Source organism: Neoarius graeffei, chromosome 23 (genome assembly GCF_027579695.1).
Source record: "Neoarius graeffei isolate fNeoGra1 chromosome 23, fNeoGra1.pri, whole genome shotgun sequence".
In the NCBI taxonomy this organism is placed as follows: domain Eukaryota; kingdom Metazoa; phylum Chordata; class Actinopteri; order Siluriformes; family Ariidae; genus Neoarius; species Neoarius graeffei.
In genome coordinates this window covers 48,307,944-48,326,457 of record NC_083591.1, presented here as the reverse complement: position 1 = coordinate 48,326,457, position 18,514 = coordinate 48,307,944, and the positions used below count along the sequence as shown (strand labels likewise).

The 18,514-nt window shown below is 44.2% G+C and overlaps 2 protein-coding genes across 3 annotated transcripts in view; both read right to left on the bottom strand.

The window, feature by feature from the left end:
* The window catches only part of pip5k1cb (phosphatidylinositol-4-phosphate 5-kinase, type I, gamma b), a 158,889-nt gene extending 155,678 nt beyond the window's left edge, over nucleotides 1-3,211 (bottom strand). For both annotated transcript variants that reach the window (XM_060906303.1, XM_060906304.1), the window contains exon 1: nucleotides 2,923-3,211. In XM_060906303.1, the coding sequence (XP_060762286.1) occupies nucleotides 2,923-3,031 (109 nt within the window). In that variant the 5' untranslated portion in view covers nucleotides 3,032-3,211. The remainder of the gene's footprint in view (nucleotides 1-2,922) is intronic.
* Nucleotides 3,212-10,533: 7,322 nt separating this feature from the next.
* The window catches only part of gpx4b (glutathione peroxidase 4b), a 42,249-nt gene continuing 34,268 nt past the window's right edge, over nucleotides 10,534-18,514 (bottom strand). The window contains exons 4-7 of the mRNA XM_060906302.1: nucleotides 17,062-17,213; nucleotides 16,914-16,938; nucleotides 16,746-16,805; nucleotides 10,534-10,874 (exon numbers count right to left, since the gene is read on the bottom strand). Coding sequence (XP_060762285.1) covers nucleotides 10,842-10,874; nucleotides 16,746-16,805; nucleotides 16,914-16,938; nucleotides 17,062-17,213 — 270 coding nt within the window. The 3' untranslated portion in view covers nucleotides 10,534-10,841. The remainder of the gene's footprint in view (nucleotides 10,875-16,745; nucleotides 16,806-16,913; nucleotides 16,939-17,061; nucleotides 17,214-18,514) is intronic.

Here is an 18,514-nt window from a genome sequence, read left to right as displayed (position 1 = left end):
TGGGGGAAACCGGAGCACCCAGAGGAAACCCACGCGGACACAGAAAGAGCATGCAAACTCCACACAGAAAGGCTCTCATAGGCTGCCGGCCTCAAACCCGGAACCTTCTTGCTGTGAGGCAACAGTGCTAACCACACCACACCACCGTGCCATCCCACATTAACCTAACCGCATGTTTTTTGAACTGTGGGGGAAACTGGAGAACATGCAAACTCCGCACAAAAAGGCCCCTGCCGGCCTCGAACCCAAACCTTCTTGCTGTGAGGCAACAGTGCTAACCACTACACCACTGTGCCGCCCCATATTAACCTAACCGCATGTCTTTGAACTGTGGGGGAAACCGGAGCACCCGGACAGAACATGCAAACTCCGCACAGAAAGGTCCCCGCTGGCCTCGAACCCAGAACCTTCTTGCTGTGAGGCGACAGTGCTAACCACTACACCACCGTGTCACCCCACAAGGCCGTCCTATATTAACCTAACCGCATGTCTTTGAACCGTGGGGGAAACCGGAGAACATGCAAACTCTGAACAAAAAGGCCCCTGCTGGCCTCGAACCCAGAACCTTCGTGCTGTGAGGCAACAGTCCTAACCACTACACCACCATGCCATCCCACAAGGCCGCCCCATATTAACCTAATGAGGTTACCAGAGAACATGCAAACTCCGCACAGAAAGGCCCCCGCTGGCCTCGAACCCAGAACCTTCTTGCTGTGAGGCGACAGTGCTAACCACTACACCACCGTGCCACCCCATATTAACCTAACCGCATGTCTTTGAACTGTGGGGGAAACCAGAGCACCCAGACAGAACATGCAAACTCCGCACAGAAAGGTCCACACTGGCCTCGAACCCAGAACCTTCTTGCTGTGAGGCAATAGTGCTAACCACTACACCACCGTCTCGCCCCACAAGGCTGCCCTATATTAACCTAACCGCATGTCTTTGAACCGTGGGGGAAACCGGAGCACCCGGACAGAACATGCAAACTCCGCACAAAAAGGCCCCCGCTGGCCTCGAACCCATAACCTTCTTGCTGTGAGGCGACAGTGCTAACCACTACACCACCATGTCGCCCCACAAGGCCGTCCCATATTAACCTAACCGCATGTCTTTGAACTGTGGGGGAAACCGGAGCACCCAGAGGAAACCCACGCGGACACAGGAAGAGCATGCAAACTCCACACAGAAAGGCTCTCGTACCGTAGGCTGCCGGTCTCAAACCCAGAACCTTCTTGCTGTGAGGCAACAGTCCTAACCACTACACCACCGTGCCATCCCACAAGGCCGCCCCATATTAACCTAATGCGGTTACCGGAGAACATACAAACTCCGCACAGAAAGGCCCCCGCCGGCCTCGAACCCAGAACCTTCTTGCTGTGAGGCGACAGTGCTAACCACTACACCACCGTGCCACCCCATATTAACCTAACCGCATGTCTTTGAACTGTGGGGGAAACCGGAGCACCCGGACAGAACATGCAAACTCCGCACAGAAAGGTCCCCGCTGGCCTCGAACCCAGAACCTTCTTGCTGTGAGGCGACAGTGCTAACCACTACACCACCGTGTCACCCCATATTAACCTAACCGCATGTCTTTGAACTGTGGGAGAAACCGGAGCACCCGGACAGAACATACAAACTCCGCACAGAAAGGCCCCCGCCGGCCTCGAACCCAGAACCTTCTTGCTGTGAGGCGACAGTGCTAACCACTACACCACCGTGCCACCCCATATTAACCTAACCGCATGTCTTTGAACTGTGGGAGAAACCGGAGCACCCGGACAGAACATGCAAACTCCGCACAGAAGGGTCCCCGCTGGCCTCGAACCCAGAACCTTCTTGCTGTGAGGCGACAGTGCTAACCACTACACCACTGTGCCACCCCATATTAACCTAACCACGTCTTTGAACTGTGGGAGAAACCGGAGCACCCGGACAGAACATGCAAACTCCGCACAGAAGGGTCCCCACTGGCCTCGAACCCAGAACCTTCTTGCTGTGAGGCGACAGTGCTAACCACTACACCACCGTGCCGCCCCACAAGGCCGTCCTATATTAACCTAACCGCATGTCTTTGAACTGTGGGGGAAACCGTAGCACCCAGAGGAAACCCACGCGGACACAGGAAGAGCATGCAAACTCCGCACAGAAAGGCCCCCGCCAGCCTCGAACCCAGAACCTTCTTGCTGTGAGGCGACAGTGCTAACCACTACACCACTGTGCCACCCCATATTAACCTAACCACGTCTTTGAACTGTGGGAGAAACCGGAGCACCCAGAGGAAACCCACGTGGACACAGGAAGAGCATGCAAACTCCACACAGAAAGGCCCCCGCCGGCCTCGAACCCAGAACCTTCTTGCTGTGAGGCGACCGCCACCCATAAATGTTTCTATTCCCTTCATTGAATTTGAAGACACAGATTTACTTGAGTGTTCTATTATGCATTCTCCTGCACAGCATCTTCAGGATCCACCTTATGCGACGAGAAGCAGGCAGATCCTGCAGCACAGCACTGTGTGGGGGGGGGGGGGGGGGGGGGGGACCTGCAGGGAATCACCGGACCTGACAGAGAGCACCTCAGGGTGAAACTCACAGCTGTCAACACACACACACACACCATACTGGAAAAGGAAGAACTGCAACCGTGTAATAAAACAGCACCAGTTCATTCATTCATTCACTCTGACCAGTTTATTGACTTTATTATTATTTCAGACATTTTGTCCTTCATGCTTTCTGTATAGAAACTACGAGAAGGCACGCACGCGCACACAATTTCTTCTTTTTTTTTTGAATTTAACCGTCACCGGCTCACATTCAGCTTCAAATTCATCTCCTGACAGCACGGAAAACGGTTATTTTCGACATTTTCAGCGTGAAAGAAAGGAAAAAGACATCCCCAAATATCCTCACACACCTTCTATCCCGTATCCGACTCCAATGACGGTCTCCGTGTCCTCCGCCACAGCGGCCCCGACTGAGGATGAGCTCCCTCCGGCCTCGGCCGGCCTCACCGCTCGCTCCATCAGGTACGTCCGGAGAAAAGCGTCGTGTATTTACGGTAAAGTAAACGGCGATAACGGAGCCCTCCTCGTCATTTCGGTGGTGGTCTTATTATAAAAAAAAAGCTACATGTTGGTCCACAAACCTCTCTGTGTAGCTAAGGATTTTCCCGTTTGAAGAAAAGCCACACACCAACACGGCTAAACAACTCGCATCAGATTCATAGTGATGGGTGATTCATAAAACGAATCGGTTCCTTTCTAAACGAATCGATTCGCAAGTCGGTTGAATTAATTGAAACTATTTGGTTTGTCAGTGTAAATCTGTAAACCTGTGAAATGACTGACTACGACGCAATATTTCCGTTTCTGGCTCAATCCGAATTGAAAAAAAAAAAAAATCGCTCGAATCGATTCACCTAAACGGCTTGTTCATAAGAGCCGACTCACTACGCGTCCTACTGAACAGCTTCTCTACGTCACGCATGCGCTGACGTAGGCAGGTCTTCGACGTCATTGTAGTATCAGCTTTCAAATGACGTCAAGCTGATCGCAACAAAAGGTGGTTTTGAATGAAGAGGATCTATCACTACGTTCAGACTGCAACCTGAAACGACCCATATCCGATTTGTTGTGAAATCCGATTTTTTTGTTAGGCCGTTCACACTGCAAGGCTTAATGCTCAATTCCAATTTTTTTGTGAGGTCGTTCACATTAACAAATATATGCGACTTGTATGTGATCCTCAGTATGAACGAAAAGCGACCTAAAAGTGTTCCGCATGCGCATTGCAGGATACGACGACGTCACACGCAGTGAGCATGGCCAGTGTTTACGGAAGTAACCTAAAGTTTCCTGTGTATGACAGTAGCCAGCATGGAGTACCTGGCGATGATGCAGTTGTTGCGACGGAGCCAGAACATGCGCAATAGCCTGATGTTAAGGAGGAGGTTGAGAAGGAAGAGGGCAAGGGTTTTGGCTCAGGTGTTCTGCGGGGTAGTGACTGCAACCTCCGTTCAAAGGAACATCAAAGTCATGTTGTTGTAACTTTTTTTGAGAGACCCGCCGCCTACTTCAGCGCAGAATAGTGACGTTTGTGGCTTGTTGATGACGTGTAAGTCGGATGAATGCGACCTGGCGGTTCAGACTGAAGTCGCATATGAAAAGATCGGATAGGAATCGGAATTAGGACCACATATCCAAACGGCCTGGGTCGGATTTGAAAAAAAAAATCGGATCTGTGTCATTCATATTGTCAATAAAAGATCGGATTTGAGTCACTTCAGCCTGCAGTGTGAACGACTTGTATGCGATCTCCAATATAAACGGAAAACGACCCAAAAGTGTCCCGCATGCGCAAATTGACACGTAATAAGCACATCTACGTAATACGTAAACAACAACAAAAAAAAAAAAAAGCGCACTCTTCAAGTTTGCAAGTAAAGCATGAAGATGAGGCGAGACCTGGCGATGTGGTTTTTGTGGCGGCGGCGGCGGAACTCACACAATAACCTGGTATTGTGGAGGCGATTGAGATTGTTGTTGTTGTTTTCCACCAAAGAGGCGGGATTAGCCAACGCAGAATAGTGACATTTGTCTCTTGTTGATGATGTGTAGGTTGCATGAATGCGACCTGTCCGGTCAGACTGCAGTCGCATGTGAAAATAACGGATATGCATCGGAATTAGGACCACATATCCAAGCGGCCTGGGTCGCATGTGAAAAAAATCGGATCGGTGTCGTTCAGATCGTCAATAACAAATCGGATACAGGTCGCATACGGGCAAAAAAAAAATTGGATATGGGTCGTTTCAGGGTGCAGTCTGAACGTAGTCTGAATATCACACTACAGTGGTGGGCCTCATGAGGGACGATAACAAGGAGATGGAGTAGCTGCTGCAGGGAAAACAACCTGATCCTGAACGTGAAAGAGATCATTCCTGGGGGTGCACATCACACACACACACGTTTTGGTAAACTGGATGCTGTCAGTCCCCCACTCACTTGAGTTTGTTGATTGTGTAGTGGCCGCTGCTTTATGTCCCGGGGCTGCCTGTGTTACCTTCTGGCTCTCTCCTTTTAGTTATGCTGTCATAGTTAGTTTTGCCAGAGTCCCTGCTTGTACTCAGCACAAAATGTACCTACTTATTCAGGTGACATTGGGCATACCTAACAACCTGCGTTTTCTCTCTCTTCCCCCCCCCCCCCCCCAAAAAAAAAAAAAAAATATATATATATATATATATATATATATATATATATATATATATATATATATATATATATATCTGTCCCTCTGAGTCAACCCTATGATTGAGGTGCTGACCTCTTCTGCTCCTCGGACCTGCCTGATCCATCCTAATGCCCTACGTCTGGTTGGAGTCTCATCACATCGCTCCTGTAGAGGACGGCCCCATATGGACAGTTGAAAGTCACACTTGGAAGACGCTCTGGACTCTTACAGTAATGCTTTTATGGCTGACGACTACAGTTGGCTTGCTAACATTAGGACTGCAGTTGTCATGAACAGTTTTGCGCTCAAGTTTCCATTAATGAAGGAGTTATAACAACAACAACAAAACTGACTTCATGTTAAAACTGTTAATGTTATAGTCATGTTGTCCAGGTGAGGATGAGTTCCCTTTTGGGTCTGGTTCCTCTTGAGGTTTCTTCCTCGTGTCGTCTGAGGGAGTTTTTCCTTGCCACCGTCGCTACGGGCTTGCTCAGTGGGGATAGATTAGGGATAAAATTGGCTCGTGTCTTGGGTCATTCAGAGTCTGTAAAGCTGCTTTGCGACAATGTCTATTGTTAAAAGCGCTATACTGGTACAAAAACTTGACAGACAACTTCACCTGGTCTGTGAACACCGCGTCACCGGTCAAGAAGGCACAGCAATGTCTGCACTTCCTGCGTAGGATGAGGAGAGCCCACCTGCCCCCACCCATCCTCACTACATTCTACAGAAGCACCATAGAGAGCGTTCTAACCAGCTGCATCTCTGTGTGACTGGAAGACTGTGAGGAGAGCAGAGAAAAATCATTGGGACTTCTCGTCCCTCCATTCAGGACATTGCACCAAGGCGCTGCATGTCTCGAGCCAGAAATATAATCAGCGACCCCTCACTATGAGCTGTTCTCCCCTCTGGCAAGAGGTTCCGCAGCATTAGGTGCAGGACCACCAGGTTCTGTAACAGCTCCCCCCCCCAGGTCACCAGACTGCTCTAAACTTCTATTTATAACTTAAACATTCCTAATTCCACAGGTCACTTTATAATATTTTTGCTGCGGCATAATTTAAATTTAATACACTTCATATTTAAAGGAACAGTCCACCGTACTTCCATAATGAAATATGCTCTTATCTGAATTGAGACGAGCTGCTCCGTACCTCTCCGAGCTTTGCGCGACCTCCCAGTCAGTCAGACGCGCTGTCACTCCTGTTAGCAATGTAGCTAGGCTCAGCATGGCCAATGGTATTTTTTGGGGCTGTAGTTAGATGCGACCAAACTCTTCCGCGTTTTTCCTGTTTACATAGGTTTATATGACCAGTGACATGAAACAAGTTCAGTTACACAAATTGAAACGTGGCGATTTTCTATGCTATGGAAAGTCTGCACTATAATGACAGGCGTACTAACACCTTCTGTGCGCTTCGACAGCGCATTGATATCTAAGCTCCGTATCAATGGGCTGCCGAAGCGCGCAGAAGGTGTTAGTACGCCTGTCATAGTGCGGACTTTCCATAACATAGAAAATCGCTACGTTTCAATTTGTGTAACTGAACTTGTTTCATATCACTGGTCATATAAACCTATGTAAGCAGGAAAAACGTGGAAGAGTTTGGTCACATCTAACTACAGCCCCAAAAAATACCATTGGCCATACTGAGCCTAGCTACATTGCTAACAGGAGTGACAGCGTGTCTGACTGCGTCTGACTGACTGGGAGGTCGCGCAAAGCTCGGAGAGGTACGGAGCAGCTCGTCTCAATTCAGATAAGAGCATATTTCATTATGGAAGTACGGTGGACTGTTCCTTTAATTCTGTGGAACGAAATTTCGTTCAGTATACACTTGTTGCATACTGAATGACAATAAAGGTTGTCCAAGTCTACAATCATTTGCATTACTGTTCTATCTGCTGCTATTGGTCATTTGCACTACTGTTCATACACCTCATAAGCTACTCTTCTAAGCACCTTCTCCGTTACAGATACTGTACTGCATTTGCACTACGGCCATTTTGTACATTGATTTTAGAGTGTATTTTTACATACACACAAATTTACATCAAGAAAAACTGATTTTACAAGTAAGGTGAGATAGAAACAGCATTTCGATTCTCCTATAGGTCCTGGATATATAGTGAATTGACAAAAAAAATAATCACTGCTTTTTGTCTTATTCCAGAGACTTTTTATATTTATATAAAATAAAAACTGGATCACTTCAGCAGTTCTACAAAAGACCTTGTGAAAATCTGTGCAGATGCTCTCTCGAGAAAAAAAAACACAGCAGTGTGTAAGAGCAGAGAAACACTGCCACCTTGTGGGAGTTACTCAAAGTGCACTGTACTGCAGTGCAGCCTTCAAAAAGATATTTAAAGTTGCAGTCTGCAATTTTTAAAAAAAGGTGTTTCCAGACCTGTAATAAATCATGTGTCTTTAAAGAATACCTTAGAAAAAGTGGAATTTTTATGGTGGAAAATGTTATATTGCTAGTTTTTATTCTTGGTGTGTATGCTATTTTTCAGGGCCAGAAATCAACCCTGCTGATCAGCCATTCAGAAAGCTTCTTAGCACTACTACTTTTCCTTTTAAAGGCAATGCTGAATTTTAACATAAAAGGAACGGAGAAGGCTTGTTAGGATTTTAATAGCAGCTACCCTTGTGGATAACAGATTATGCCAAATATACAAATGGCTCCTTTAAAGTGCATATCCTGGACCAATTTCTTTTTTTTTTTTTTTTAAACATGAAAAGTATGTCCCTTTACACACTCATCCAGAAGGGTAATTTTGCACAAGGCCATCTGTCTACAGCAGAACAAAATAAAACGCGTCTGGAAAAATCCCGAGGGAGTCTGGAGCCAGATTCGTGACGTCACCTGCGGAAGCGCGAGCAGGGTGCGAGAGCTTTGCACAGTTTCAGTGCACAGCCTGTGTAGACCAAGCGCTCCCATTTCTCTCTCACTGTCCGGTCTTTTGGGAAACGATGAGCACTAATCCCATCAAGATTGGTGTTGCTACACCCTCCTACGATACGTCTGTTAACCATTTTAATAATTACGCGATAATGTTGAAGAAATTTGCAGAAAACCACCAGGTCGTTTTCTCATAAACAAACCAGCGCTGATGTAGGATTCAGAAGGAGGCGTCCCGCACGCGACGTCACGAAAATCAACGTTTGCCGGGAAATCCAAATGCCAAGTTTTTTCAGAGGCGGACCAATTCGCCTCAAATGGCTTGATTTCAACTGAATTTTTCTGGTATTGCGCAAGGTAAAAAAAATTGCACAAAATGCAAAATGTGAGATATTTGACCAAAGTTTAATATTAAATAGGAGAATTACATTGATCTTGCTCCTGAATTTACCCGTGATATGCACTTTAACTCTCCCATTATAATACTGATGAGAATGAGAAAGTACCTCATGTATCTTCATATCTCATACCTGCAAACTAGTCACCTTTCGGCGAAATTCGCCGTTTTGATCCCAAAATAGGGCACTTGTGTGAATCGTGTAGATCCGAAGAGTTTTTTTTTTTTTTGGTGCGCGAGGCTACGTTGCCGAACATTTGGTTTCAATGTACTACTACTTCAAAGTACTACTACTACTTTTCTCTTCACACCCACATTCAGACCATTTCCGCCTTCTTCATACTTCAAACGTCTCTGATTGGATGACATTCCAACGAGCCAATAGTCTTACAGAACGCTGGACAGTATCTGCGAATTGTAACTGAATAGAGGCGGGGTTTTCTTGAATACGGGTGTGTATAGGAGGATGGCAGAGATCATCCAAACGCAATGCAGAACGGGACACCGAGTCTTGAAAACAGCTCACGGAATCATATTTTCTGATTTTTTCCGGAACTCTATATTACATCTGGAGACGGAAAAACATTTTTAGTATGCGGAGAAAGCTGTGTTACGATGAGTGCGATTTAAAGAGGCTTTAGGGTGGTTTTTTGGTACCTGTGATTTGGTGGTCTGCGAGTCGCGTTTTATGACGTAGGATGCAAGGGGCGGGGCTGTTACGTTTGAACCGAACGCGCGACACGGAAGATGTTTCTGTGGGCTGAAACAAAACAGAAAAAAATGTCAAATCAGTTTGAATAAAGTCATTTTTTGTTGAACATAAGGATCTATAAACGCGTGTTTTGGGTAAGAGAAATCATTTTTGTGTGAAACTATTGGGGAGGGGGGGGCGGCACGGTGGTGTAGTGGTTAGTGCTGTCGCCTCACAGCAAGAAGGTCCTGGGTTCGAGCCCCGGGGCCGGCGAGGGCCTTTCTGTGCGGAGTTTGCATGTTCTCCCCGTGTCCGCGTGGGTTTCCTCCGGGTGCTCCGGTTTCCCCCACAGTCCAAAGACATGCAGGTTAGGTTAACTGGTGACTCTAAATTGACCGTAGGTGTGAATGTGAGTGTGAATGGTTGTCTGTGTCTATGTGTCAGCCCTGTGATGACCTGGCGACTTGTCCAGGGTGTACCCCGCCTTTCGCCCGTAGTCAGCTGGGATAGGCTCCAGCTTGCCTGCGACCCTGTAGAAGGATAAAGCGGCTAGAGATAATGAGATGAGATGAGACTATTGGTGGGATTGTCAAAATTATAACGTAATGTGTGTTGATCTCGGTTGTATTCAGAGAACCAGTTAGTTGTGTGTGTGAGTGAGAGAGAGAGAGAGAGCGCGTGTGAGAGTGAGTGTGTGTGAGTGAGAGATTCTCTCTCTCTCTCACTCACACACACTCTCTCTCACACCATGAATTTGGCAGCACTGAAGGAAAGGAGGGCTGAATTTGGTGTGCTGCTGGTAATAGGGCAGAGGTGGTGAAGAAGGATAGCATGGCGCGAAAGAGGCACATGGCAGAGCAGCATAAACGTGCCCTTGAACGGCTTGTTCGGGCCAAAAGGTCTATAAAAAAAAAAAAATAAATAAAAAAAAATAACTTTCTTCAGCAGACCAGTTTTCCAGTGTCACACTTCAAAAATTACTTTTTTAAATTCAAATTTTACTTTTTATACTTTTCCTTCCTTAATGGTAATGTAATGAGGTGTCAGATGCAAAACTGAAAATTGCAAAGCTAAAAATGAATAAATCTTGTCTTTGTTTTAAATGTTGTCTTTTCCCTTTATTTTCCTTGATCGCGCGCTGTTTAAGGAGGCCGGGGGGTTACCGGTAGTTTGTCACCTTTTTCAACCCTCATGAGTTTGCAGGTATGATATCTGATCCTAAGTATGCTTAAGGTTCATAACCTGCAGCCTTCAACCAAAAGGGGAGGAGAAAAAAAATAATAAATCACCACACCCATAGCAAATTTATGTTTTATTACTCATCATCCTTCTAATGATTAACACTATTATTGTTACGTCAATACGTGGTGAATGTCATTGCAAGGTTGGATTAAGCGAGTCTTCGCTCTGCAGGAACAGCTGGGTATATACAGGCTTCCCGGGAGAGGTTTTGCACACCGGGGAGGGGGTCATCAGGCCAGTCCTACCCGCAAGCAGGTTTACAGAAAGGCCGTCATTAGTTTGGGAAAAGACCTGGAAATACCCAGCGGGCTACAGAGCGCAGGCAGTCAGTGAGTGGAGATGAAGACGGAGATTATCCAGACAGGTTACAAGTATTTAGGCAGATCCTTTTCAACAACCTGTAGGAAAAGAAATCAAGACCATATTTAGACCTTAAAACAAACAAGGAAACAGAACTTTATGCAAAACAAATTGTGCTAAATCAGGGGTTCCCAAACTAGGGGTCGAAACACTACGCAGGCTCACTTCATTTACAAATAAGGCCATGAAGGAAACTCAATCTCCTCTATTGTTTCATTCAATTATTATTAGAAATATTGAAGATGGAGTTCGTGTGCTAATAATTTGAATGTTAATAACACTACGTTCAGACTGCAACCTGAAACGACCCATATCCGATTTGTTGTGAAATCCGATTTTTTTGTTCGGCCGTTCACATTACCAATTATATGAGACTTGTATGCGATCTCCAATATGAACGGAAAACGACCCAAAAGTGTCCCGCATGCGCAAATTGACACGTAATAAGCACATCTACGTAATACGTAAACAAAAAAAAAAGCGCACTCTTCAAGTTTAATGATTTCTTTTTTTTGTTTGTTTGTTTAATTATCTGGCTAGTGTTAAAGTGTGAGGTCTCGTGTGTGTTTTTGTTTCTGAACTGAAATGAAAACGTGTAGCCTGGTAACGAGGGTTGACTCCTAAATGTCTCTCTAATTTCTATACAAGTGCACTACATGTTACTAGGAAGTAATGGATTTTTAAACTCTATATAGTGCACTCGAGCTTCAGTAGGCAGTCATTGGTAATACAGCGGCCGTATGCCAAAACTCTTAATTCAGGCTTAATAATTTGCACATATTTATTTCGTCATATTAATAAACTTTTTCTACATTTTTATAAATATTTATTTAGATTGTTTATAGCCAGCTGAATTCTGCAACTTCTCTCAGCGCTGGCTCAAGGTGCAGAAACACCAGTGCAGTTTGCTATGGAGATGAGGCGAGACCTGGCGATGTGGTTTTTGTGGCGGCGGCGGAACTCGCACAATAATCTGATTAATGTGGGCAGCAGACTAATGAGACTGAAGGTGTCAAATTACTGGAAATTTCCAGAACAATCTTGTAATACAGGATGGTTTAAGTTATAAATCAGTTATAGAAACTGTTTTATTTAATCAGGCTAACAGATCAACATCCAGGTCCCTACCAAATCCACCATTAGCTTGATCAATTCTATAAAAGTCTATTTAAATTCTGAAAACTGTACAAATGTTGTTGTTTTCCACCAAAGAGGCGGGATTAGCCAACGCAGAATAGTGACGTTTGTCTCTTGTTGATGACGTGTAGGTCGCATGAATGCGACCTGTCCGGTCAGACTGCAGTCGCATGTGAAAATAACGGATATGCATCAGATTTAGGACCACATATCCAAGCGGCCTGGGTCGCATGTGAAAAAATCGGATCTGTGTCGTTCAGACTGTCAATAACAAATCGGATACAGGTCGCATATGGGCAAAAAAAATCGGATATGGGTCGTTTCAGGGTGCAGTCTGAACGTAGTCTAAGAGTCACGTTCAGGCAAGTCACATTTAAATCAATACATGCTACTTCAGTTTTCTTAACCAGCCTGACATTTCAGCAAAAAGACAAAAAAAAAAAAAAAAAATTCCCCATCCCGTCCCGTCCCCCAATTGACCTCCACTAAACCAACTAGCATTGTGCTTCACATCACTTAAAGTATTATTCGAAACTAAAACCTCGTGTCCTTCAAAATAACCAAAGGGTCTTAGAGAACCGAAGGCAAATTATCAAAATTCTATTTCTCATTTTATTAAGTACAGGAATGCATTTTTGATCGCTATTTTGTCACTGCTATAGCAAGTTATGAGTGTTTGAAATATGCTCTGTAATATATCAGTCCATATGTCAAAGCAATGGCCGTAATCGAGATTCGTCGAGACCTGTGCGAGACATCGTAGGACGGAAGTAAAACGTACAGCGGAAATCAAAGTGACCAACATCTGCCAACGTTGTCAAAAGACGCGCGCGCCCTCTTTCGAATGCTGACGTAACCAAGCCGGAAGTTTTGTTTTCAGGAAAGATTGAAAAAAAGTCAGCAGTAATCGTCATTTAAACTCATTTTTGTGCAATATATCGTTTGGAAAACAGTTTTCAAAATGGCAGCACTGACACCTGGCTGACACTTCACGTTTCAAAGTCTCGCACAAGTCTCGTGAAGATCACGCGGATAAGCGACGCCTGCCGTGGACCAAACGAACTAAATTCAACATGGCTAAAAATCTAAAAGGCCAATAAGTATAATATTTAACTGCAATTAGTTGCCAATACGAGTCACGATATAAGGTTACTAAAACCGAAAACGTAATTGAAGAACACGTTAACGAAGAAATAAAGCAAATTTAAAAATGACTTGTTCTCCTTTAAAAAAAAAAAAACCCTGTGGTTATTTTGAAGGACACAGAAGGAGGTTTAAGTTTCAAATAATACTTAAATGATGTGAGGCACAATGCTAGTTTGTTTAGTGGAGGTCGATTGTGGAAAGGGACAGGACTTTTTTTTTTTTTTTAAATATCAGCCTTCTGGATTAGTAAATACTTTTAAATGCAAGATCAGAGTTTTTGATTTCAATTTGAGATCCAGTTCATGACAATCAAGACGACAGCAGAAATTTATAAACGAGCCAGAACTCTTCAGCGAGTTAAACAAACGTCGCTATAAAAATCGCTAGGCGTTTTACAGTTTGACTTGCAAGTCTCAAAGACAGGGCTGTCTTGTCTCGTCAGTGCCATCTAGTGGTCGACATGTAAATCTTTCAGAAAAAAAAATGTAGCTGGTGTGAATAATAAAATCGCTGCTTGTGTTTCTGCTGCTTCCTCATGCATCAAATACAAAGCAGGCTGCATCTCAACACCCCATCACTTTAATCAATCATGTTACACATACACAATCAGCTATGAAATTAAAAAACACTGACAAAATCAACATAATTCACTTTACCCATGTTGTTACACTGGCATGATCTATTAAGGCCTCTGCATGCTCTTGCGACAAGGCTTTCGCAGACAGCTTTTCACAGACAGTTGTAATTTATCGTTGAGCGGGGAGTAATAGGCGTGCGCGATGTTATTCACCGCCACAACGCAAGGGGGCGCGAAGTCGCGAAATCGCTAGGAGTAGTTGGTGGGTGTGGTTAGTGGAGTGTTTATCCTCCGGTTACTTATAATGACCAGAACTGGAGTCGTATAGATGTACGTACTTCCTCACTTCCTCGATCAACCGCTCTTCGTGCTGCTCCATCTTCGCTCGTGTTTTTAAAAATGGCGGTCGTAAAAACAAACCAAACTGGGAAAGTAGGGAAGCGGAAGTGCGTGTACAGCGGATGTAGAGTGGACCAATCAGAGCCCTCTTGTCTGCGACGCTGTCTGTGAGGCTTCTGCGGTGGTCACAATTTTTGGGAGGTGCGCGCAGATTGTCTGCGAAGGTGGGGGGGCTACGCAGACGCTATCTGCGGCGCCGTCTGCGAGGACTGGGTTGTCAGCATAAATTGGCCTTCAGGCAGCAAGAGAACAGTCAGTTCTCAAAGTTGAGGTGTTGGAAACAGGAAAAAAAAAAAAACGGGCAAGCATAAGGATCTGAGTGACTGACAACGGACAAATTGTGATGGCTAGATGACTAGGTCTGAGCATGTCCAAAATGGCACATCTTGTGGGGTGTTCCTGGTATGCAGCGGTTCGTACCTACCAAAAGTGGTCCAAGGAAGAACCACCAGTGAATGCTGGCTAAAACAGAAAGCTGTCAGCATTAACTTGTTCAGCAGTTTGTGCTACGGTAGCTCTTCTGTGGGATTGGACCATATGGGCTAGCCTTCATGCTCCATGCGAATCAATGAGCCTTCGACACCTATGACTGTCACTGGTTCACCGGTTGTCCTTCCTTGGACCACTCTGGGTAAGTACTAATCACTGCATACCAGATACACCCAACAAGATGTGCCATTTTGGAGATGTTCAGACCCAGTCATCTCGCCATCACAGTTTGTCCCTTGTCAAAGTCACTCAGATTCTTGTTTGCCCATTCTTCCTGCTTCCAACACATCAACTTCAAGACCTGACTGTTCTCTTACTGCCTAATATATCCCACCCTTTGACAGGTGCCAGTGTAATGAGAGAATCAATGTTATTCATTTCACCTGTCATAATGTTTTAGCTAATCGGTGTATGTACAGTGGTGCTTTAAAGTTTGTGAACCCATTAGAATTTTCTATATTTCTGCATAAATATGACCTAAAACATCATCAGATTTTCACACAAGTCCTAAAAGTAGATAAAGAGAACCCAGTTAAACAAATGAGACAAAAATATTATACTTGGTCATTTATTTATTGAGGAAAATGATCCAATATTACATATCTGTGAGTGGCAAAAGTACGTGAACCTTTGCTTTCAGTATCTGGTGTGACCCCCTTGTGCAGCAATAACTGCAATTAAGTGTTTGCGGTAACTGTTGATCAGTCCTGCACACCGGCTTGGAGGAATTTTAGCCCGTTCCTCCATACAGAACAGCTTCAACTCTGGGACATTGGTGGGTTTCCTCACATGAACTGCTCGCTTCAGCTCCTTCCACAACATTTCCATTGGATTAAGGTCAGGACTTTGACTTGGCCATTCCAAAACATTAACTTTATTCTTCTTTAACCATTCTTTGGTAGAACGACTTGTGTGCTTAGGGTCATTGTTTTGCTGCATGACCCACCTTCTCTTGAGATTCAGTTCATGGACAGATGTCCTGACATTTTCCTTTAGAATTCGCTGGTATAATTCAGAATTCATTGTTCCATCAATGATGGCAAGCCGTCCTGGCCCAGATGCAGCAAAACAGGCCCAAACCATGATACTACCACCACCATGTTTCACAGATGGGATAAGGTTCTTATGCTGGAATGCAGGGTTTCCCTTCCTCCAAACATAACGCTTCTCATTTAAACCAAAAAGGTCTATTTTAGTCTCATCCGTCCACAAAATATTTTTCCAATAGCCTTCTGGCTTGTCCACGTGATCTTTAGCAAACTGCAGACAAGCAGCAATGTTCTTTTTGGAGAGCAGTGGCTTTCTCCTTGCAACCCTGCCATGCACACCATTGTTGTTCGGTGTTCTCATGGTAGATTCATGAACATTAGCCAATGTGAGAGAGGCCTTCAGTTGCTTAGAAGTTACCCTGGGGTCCTTTGTGACCTCGCAGACTATTACACGCCTTGCTCTTGGAGTGATCTTGGTTGGTCGACCACTCCTGTAGAGGGTAACAATGGTCTTGAATTTCCGCCATTTGTACACAATCTGTCTGACTGTGGATTGGTGGAGTCCAAACTCTTTAGAGATGGTTTTGTAACCTTTTCCAGCCTGATGAGCATCAACAACGCTTTTTCTGAGGTCCTCAGAAATCTCCTTTGTTTGTGCCATGATACACTTCCACAAACATGTGTTGTGAAGATCAGACTTTGATAGATCCCTGTTCTTTAAATAAAACAGGGTGCCCACTCACACCTGATTGAAAACACCTGACTCTAATTTCACCTTCAAATTAACTGCTAATCCTAGAGGTTCACATACTTTTGCCACTCACAGATATGTAATATTGGATCATTTTCCTCAATAAATAAATGACCAAGTATAATATTTTTGTCTCATTTGTTTAACTGGGTTCTCCTTATCTACTTTTAGGACTTGTGTGAAAATCTGATGATGTTTTAGGTCATATTTATGCAGAAATATAGAAAATTCTAAAGGGTTTACAAACTTTCAAGCACCACTATGTTCATAAAAAGTTCAGATATTACAGTAGTCCTATATTGTAAATTGGGAATTTATTATTATTTTTTTAAAAGGATGGTGGAGAAGGCTTGGAGTTGCAGAAAATCTAAGGGTTTGGGAACCCGCTGTGCTGTATGAACATAATGAACTGTGGACGTACAACTGGGTCATCCATTGGTCCATATCTCTTCACAACCTGCCCCTCTCTGTTAATGAGGAACTAGAAAACAGAAAAAAAAAAATAAAAACGTGAATACAAAATGATTCATACACAGACATTAAGTGATTAAATAAAATTAAAATGAGGATTTTGTACAGGCACTCTTACCTTGGTAAAATTCCACTTGATGTTGCTAAGAAAGCAAAAGTGGATAGAGGAAATAAAAAAAAATAAAAAGTTGAAATATTAAAGTGGAAAACTTCACATTAAGCAATCATTTTAATTCAAGAGGAAATAAAACCCAATGAGAACCCACTTTCCCAGAGTGCCTTTTCCATTTGGCTGATCTTTCATCCACTTCCAGAGAGGATGAGCGTTGTCTCCGTTCACATCTATCTTACTGAAGAGGTCAAATTCTGCATCGTAACCTTTCGCAAACTCCTTAATATCTGCTTCGGTACCAGGCTCCTACGGACAGATAACGCTGTTAAAATCTGTTTTATTCACATGACTGTTAATGTGAAGTCAACGTTCTGGCATGCATTAAAAATATATTTGATTTACTGATAAAGGTTGAGGCTAAGCACTGAGACGGTGCATAATAGGGAATAAAACACAACAGGCCATGCTGTTATAGGAGAAATAATCAACAATGTGGTGGTGTGAGGCATGTCTTAAGGGGTGTTCATACGGCACATATTTGCATCGATGCTGCACCGATGTATTTTGTTGCGATATATCTTACACCGGTGTAAATTTTGTGGAGCGTTCACACGTCACAAACCTGCTTACTAGAGAGAAGCGTGTTAGCACCGGTGCAGCCCCACTTGCGATCACACGGCAGTTTTTGCGACCGTGCTATACGATAGTAATAATGCGGAAATGAAATATGCGCATGCATGAAAATGTACTTAATTTTCCCGGTTGTCACGGCATCACCAAGCGCCGGGAAAACAACGTGGATGAAGACACCAGTGTTGCCAGATACTGTTGACGTTTTCCAGCCCAAAATATGTTCAAATCCGCCAAAAAAAGAGCTTTTTTTATTTTATTTTTCTATTTTTCATTTTATTTATTTTTTTCTGTGCGTTTGTGTGGTTTGATGTTTGAGTGTTTTGTCCGCCGGTTGTGGTGTAGCTCCGGACCCAGTTTTGGGCGTCGGTTCCCTCCAGGCTTTGGTTCGCTGTGGGTGATGCCTGCACTCCCAGCTGTGGACTGCAGTGAGCTCGTTGCTCATTTAACATTCGTGGTTGTCCAGCGCTCTGCGCTTTAGTGCTTGGCGTGATGTTCCGAGCGATGTTGCTCGGTGGCGTCGCGGCGGCTGTGCAGGCGGTTTGGGACACACCAGCCTGTGAGGGCCGGCCTGGCCTGGAGGGCCGGCCTGGCGGGCCCTGAAGGCTGCTACAGAGATGCCTACCCCAAATTTTGAATTTCAGTATTCTTGAAAACATTTTTCAGTATTTTGGAATGACTTTCAGTAACAATTTATGCGCATTTCCATTATAAAGAGGTGTATATACCAATATGTTTAACATTTAAATTATTAAAAAGAACTGTTTTGTGTGAATTGAATAAACAAAACGCGAGCAGCCATCTCAATTGAATTTCCACTCAACAAATTTCTAGAGCATACAATATATCACATTTTTATAAATACAATAGCGTTCCCTGTTTGCAGACATTACGGTTGACTACCAATCATTGGTACTGAATGTAACTCCTCAAAAGTATTATATTATATTGCCTGGCAAAATGTTCTACCTGTTAAC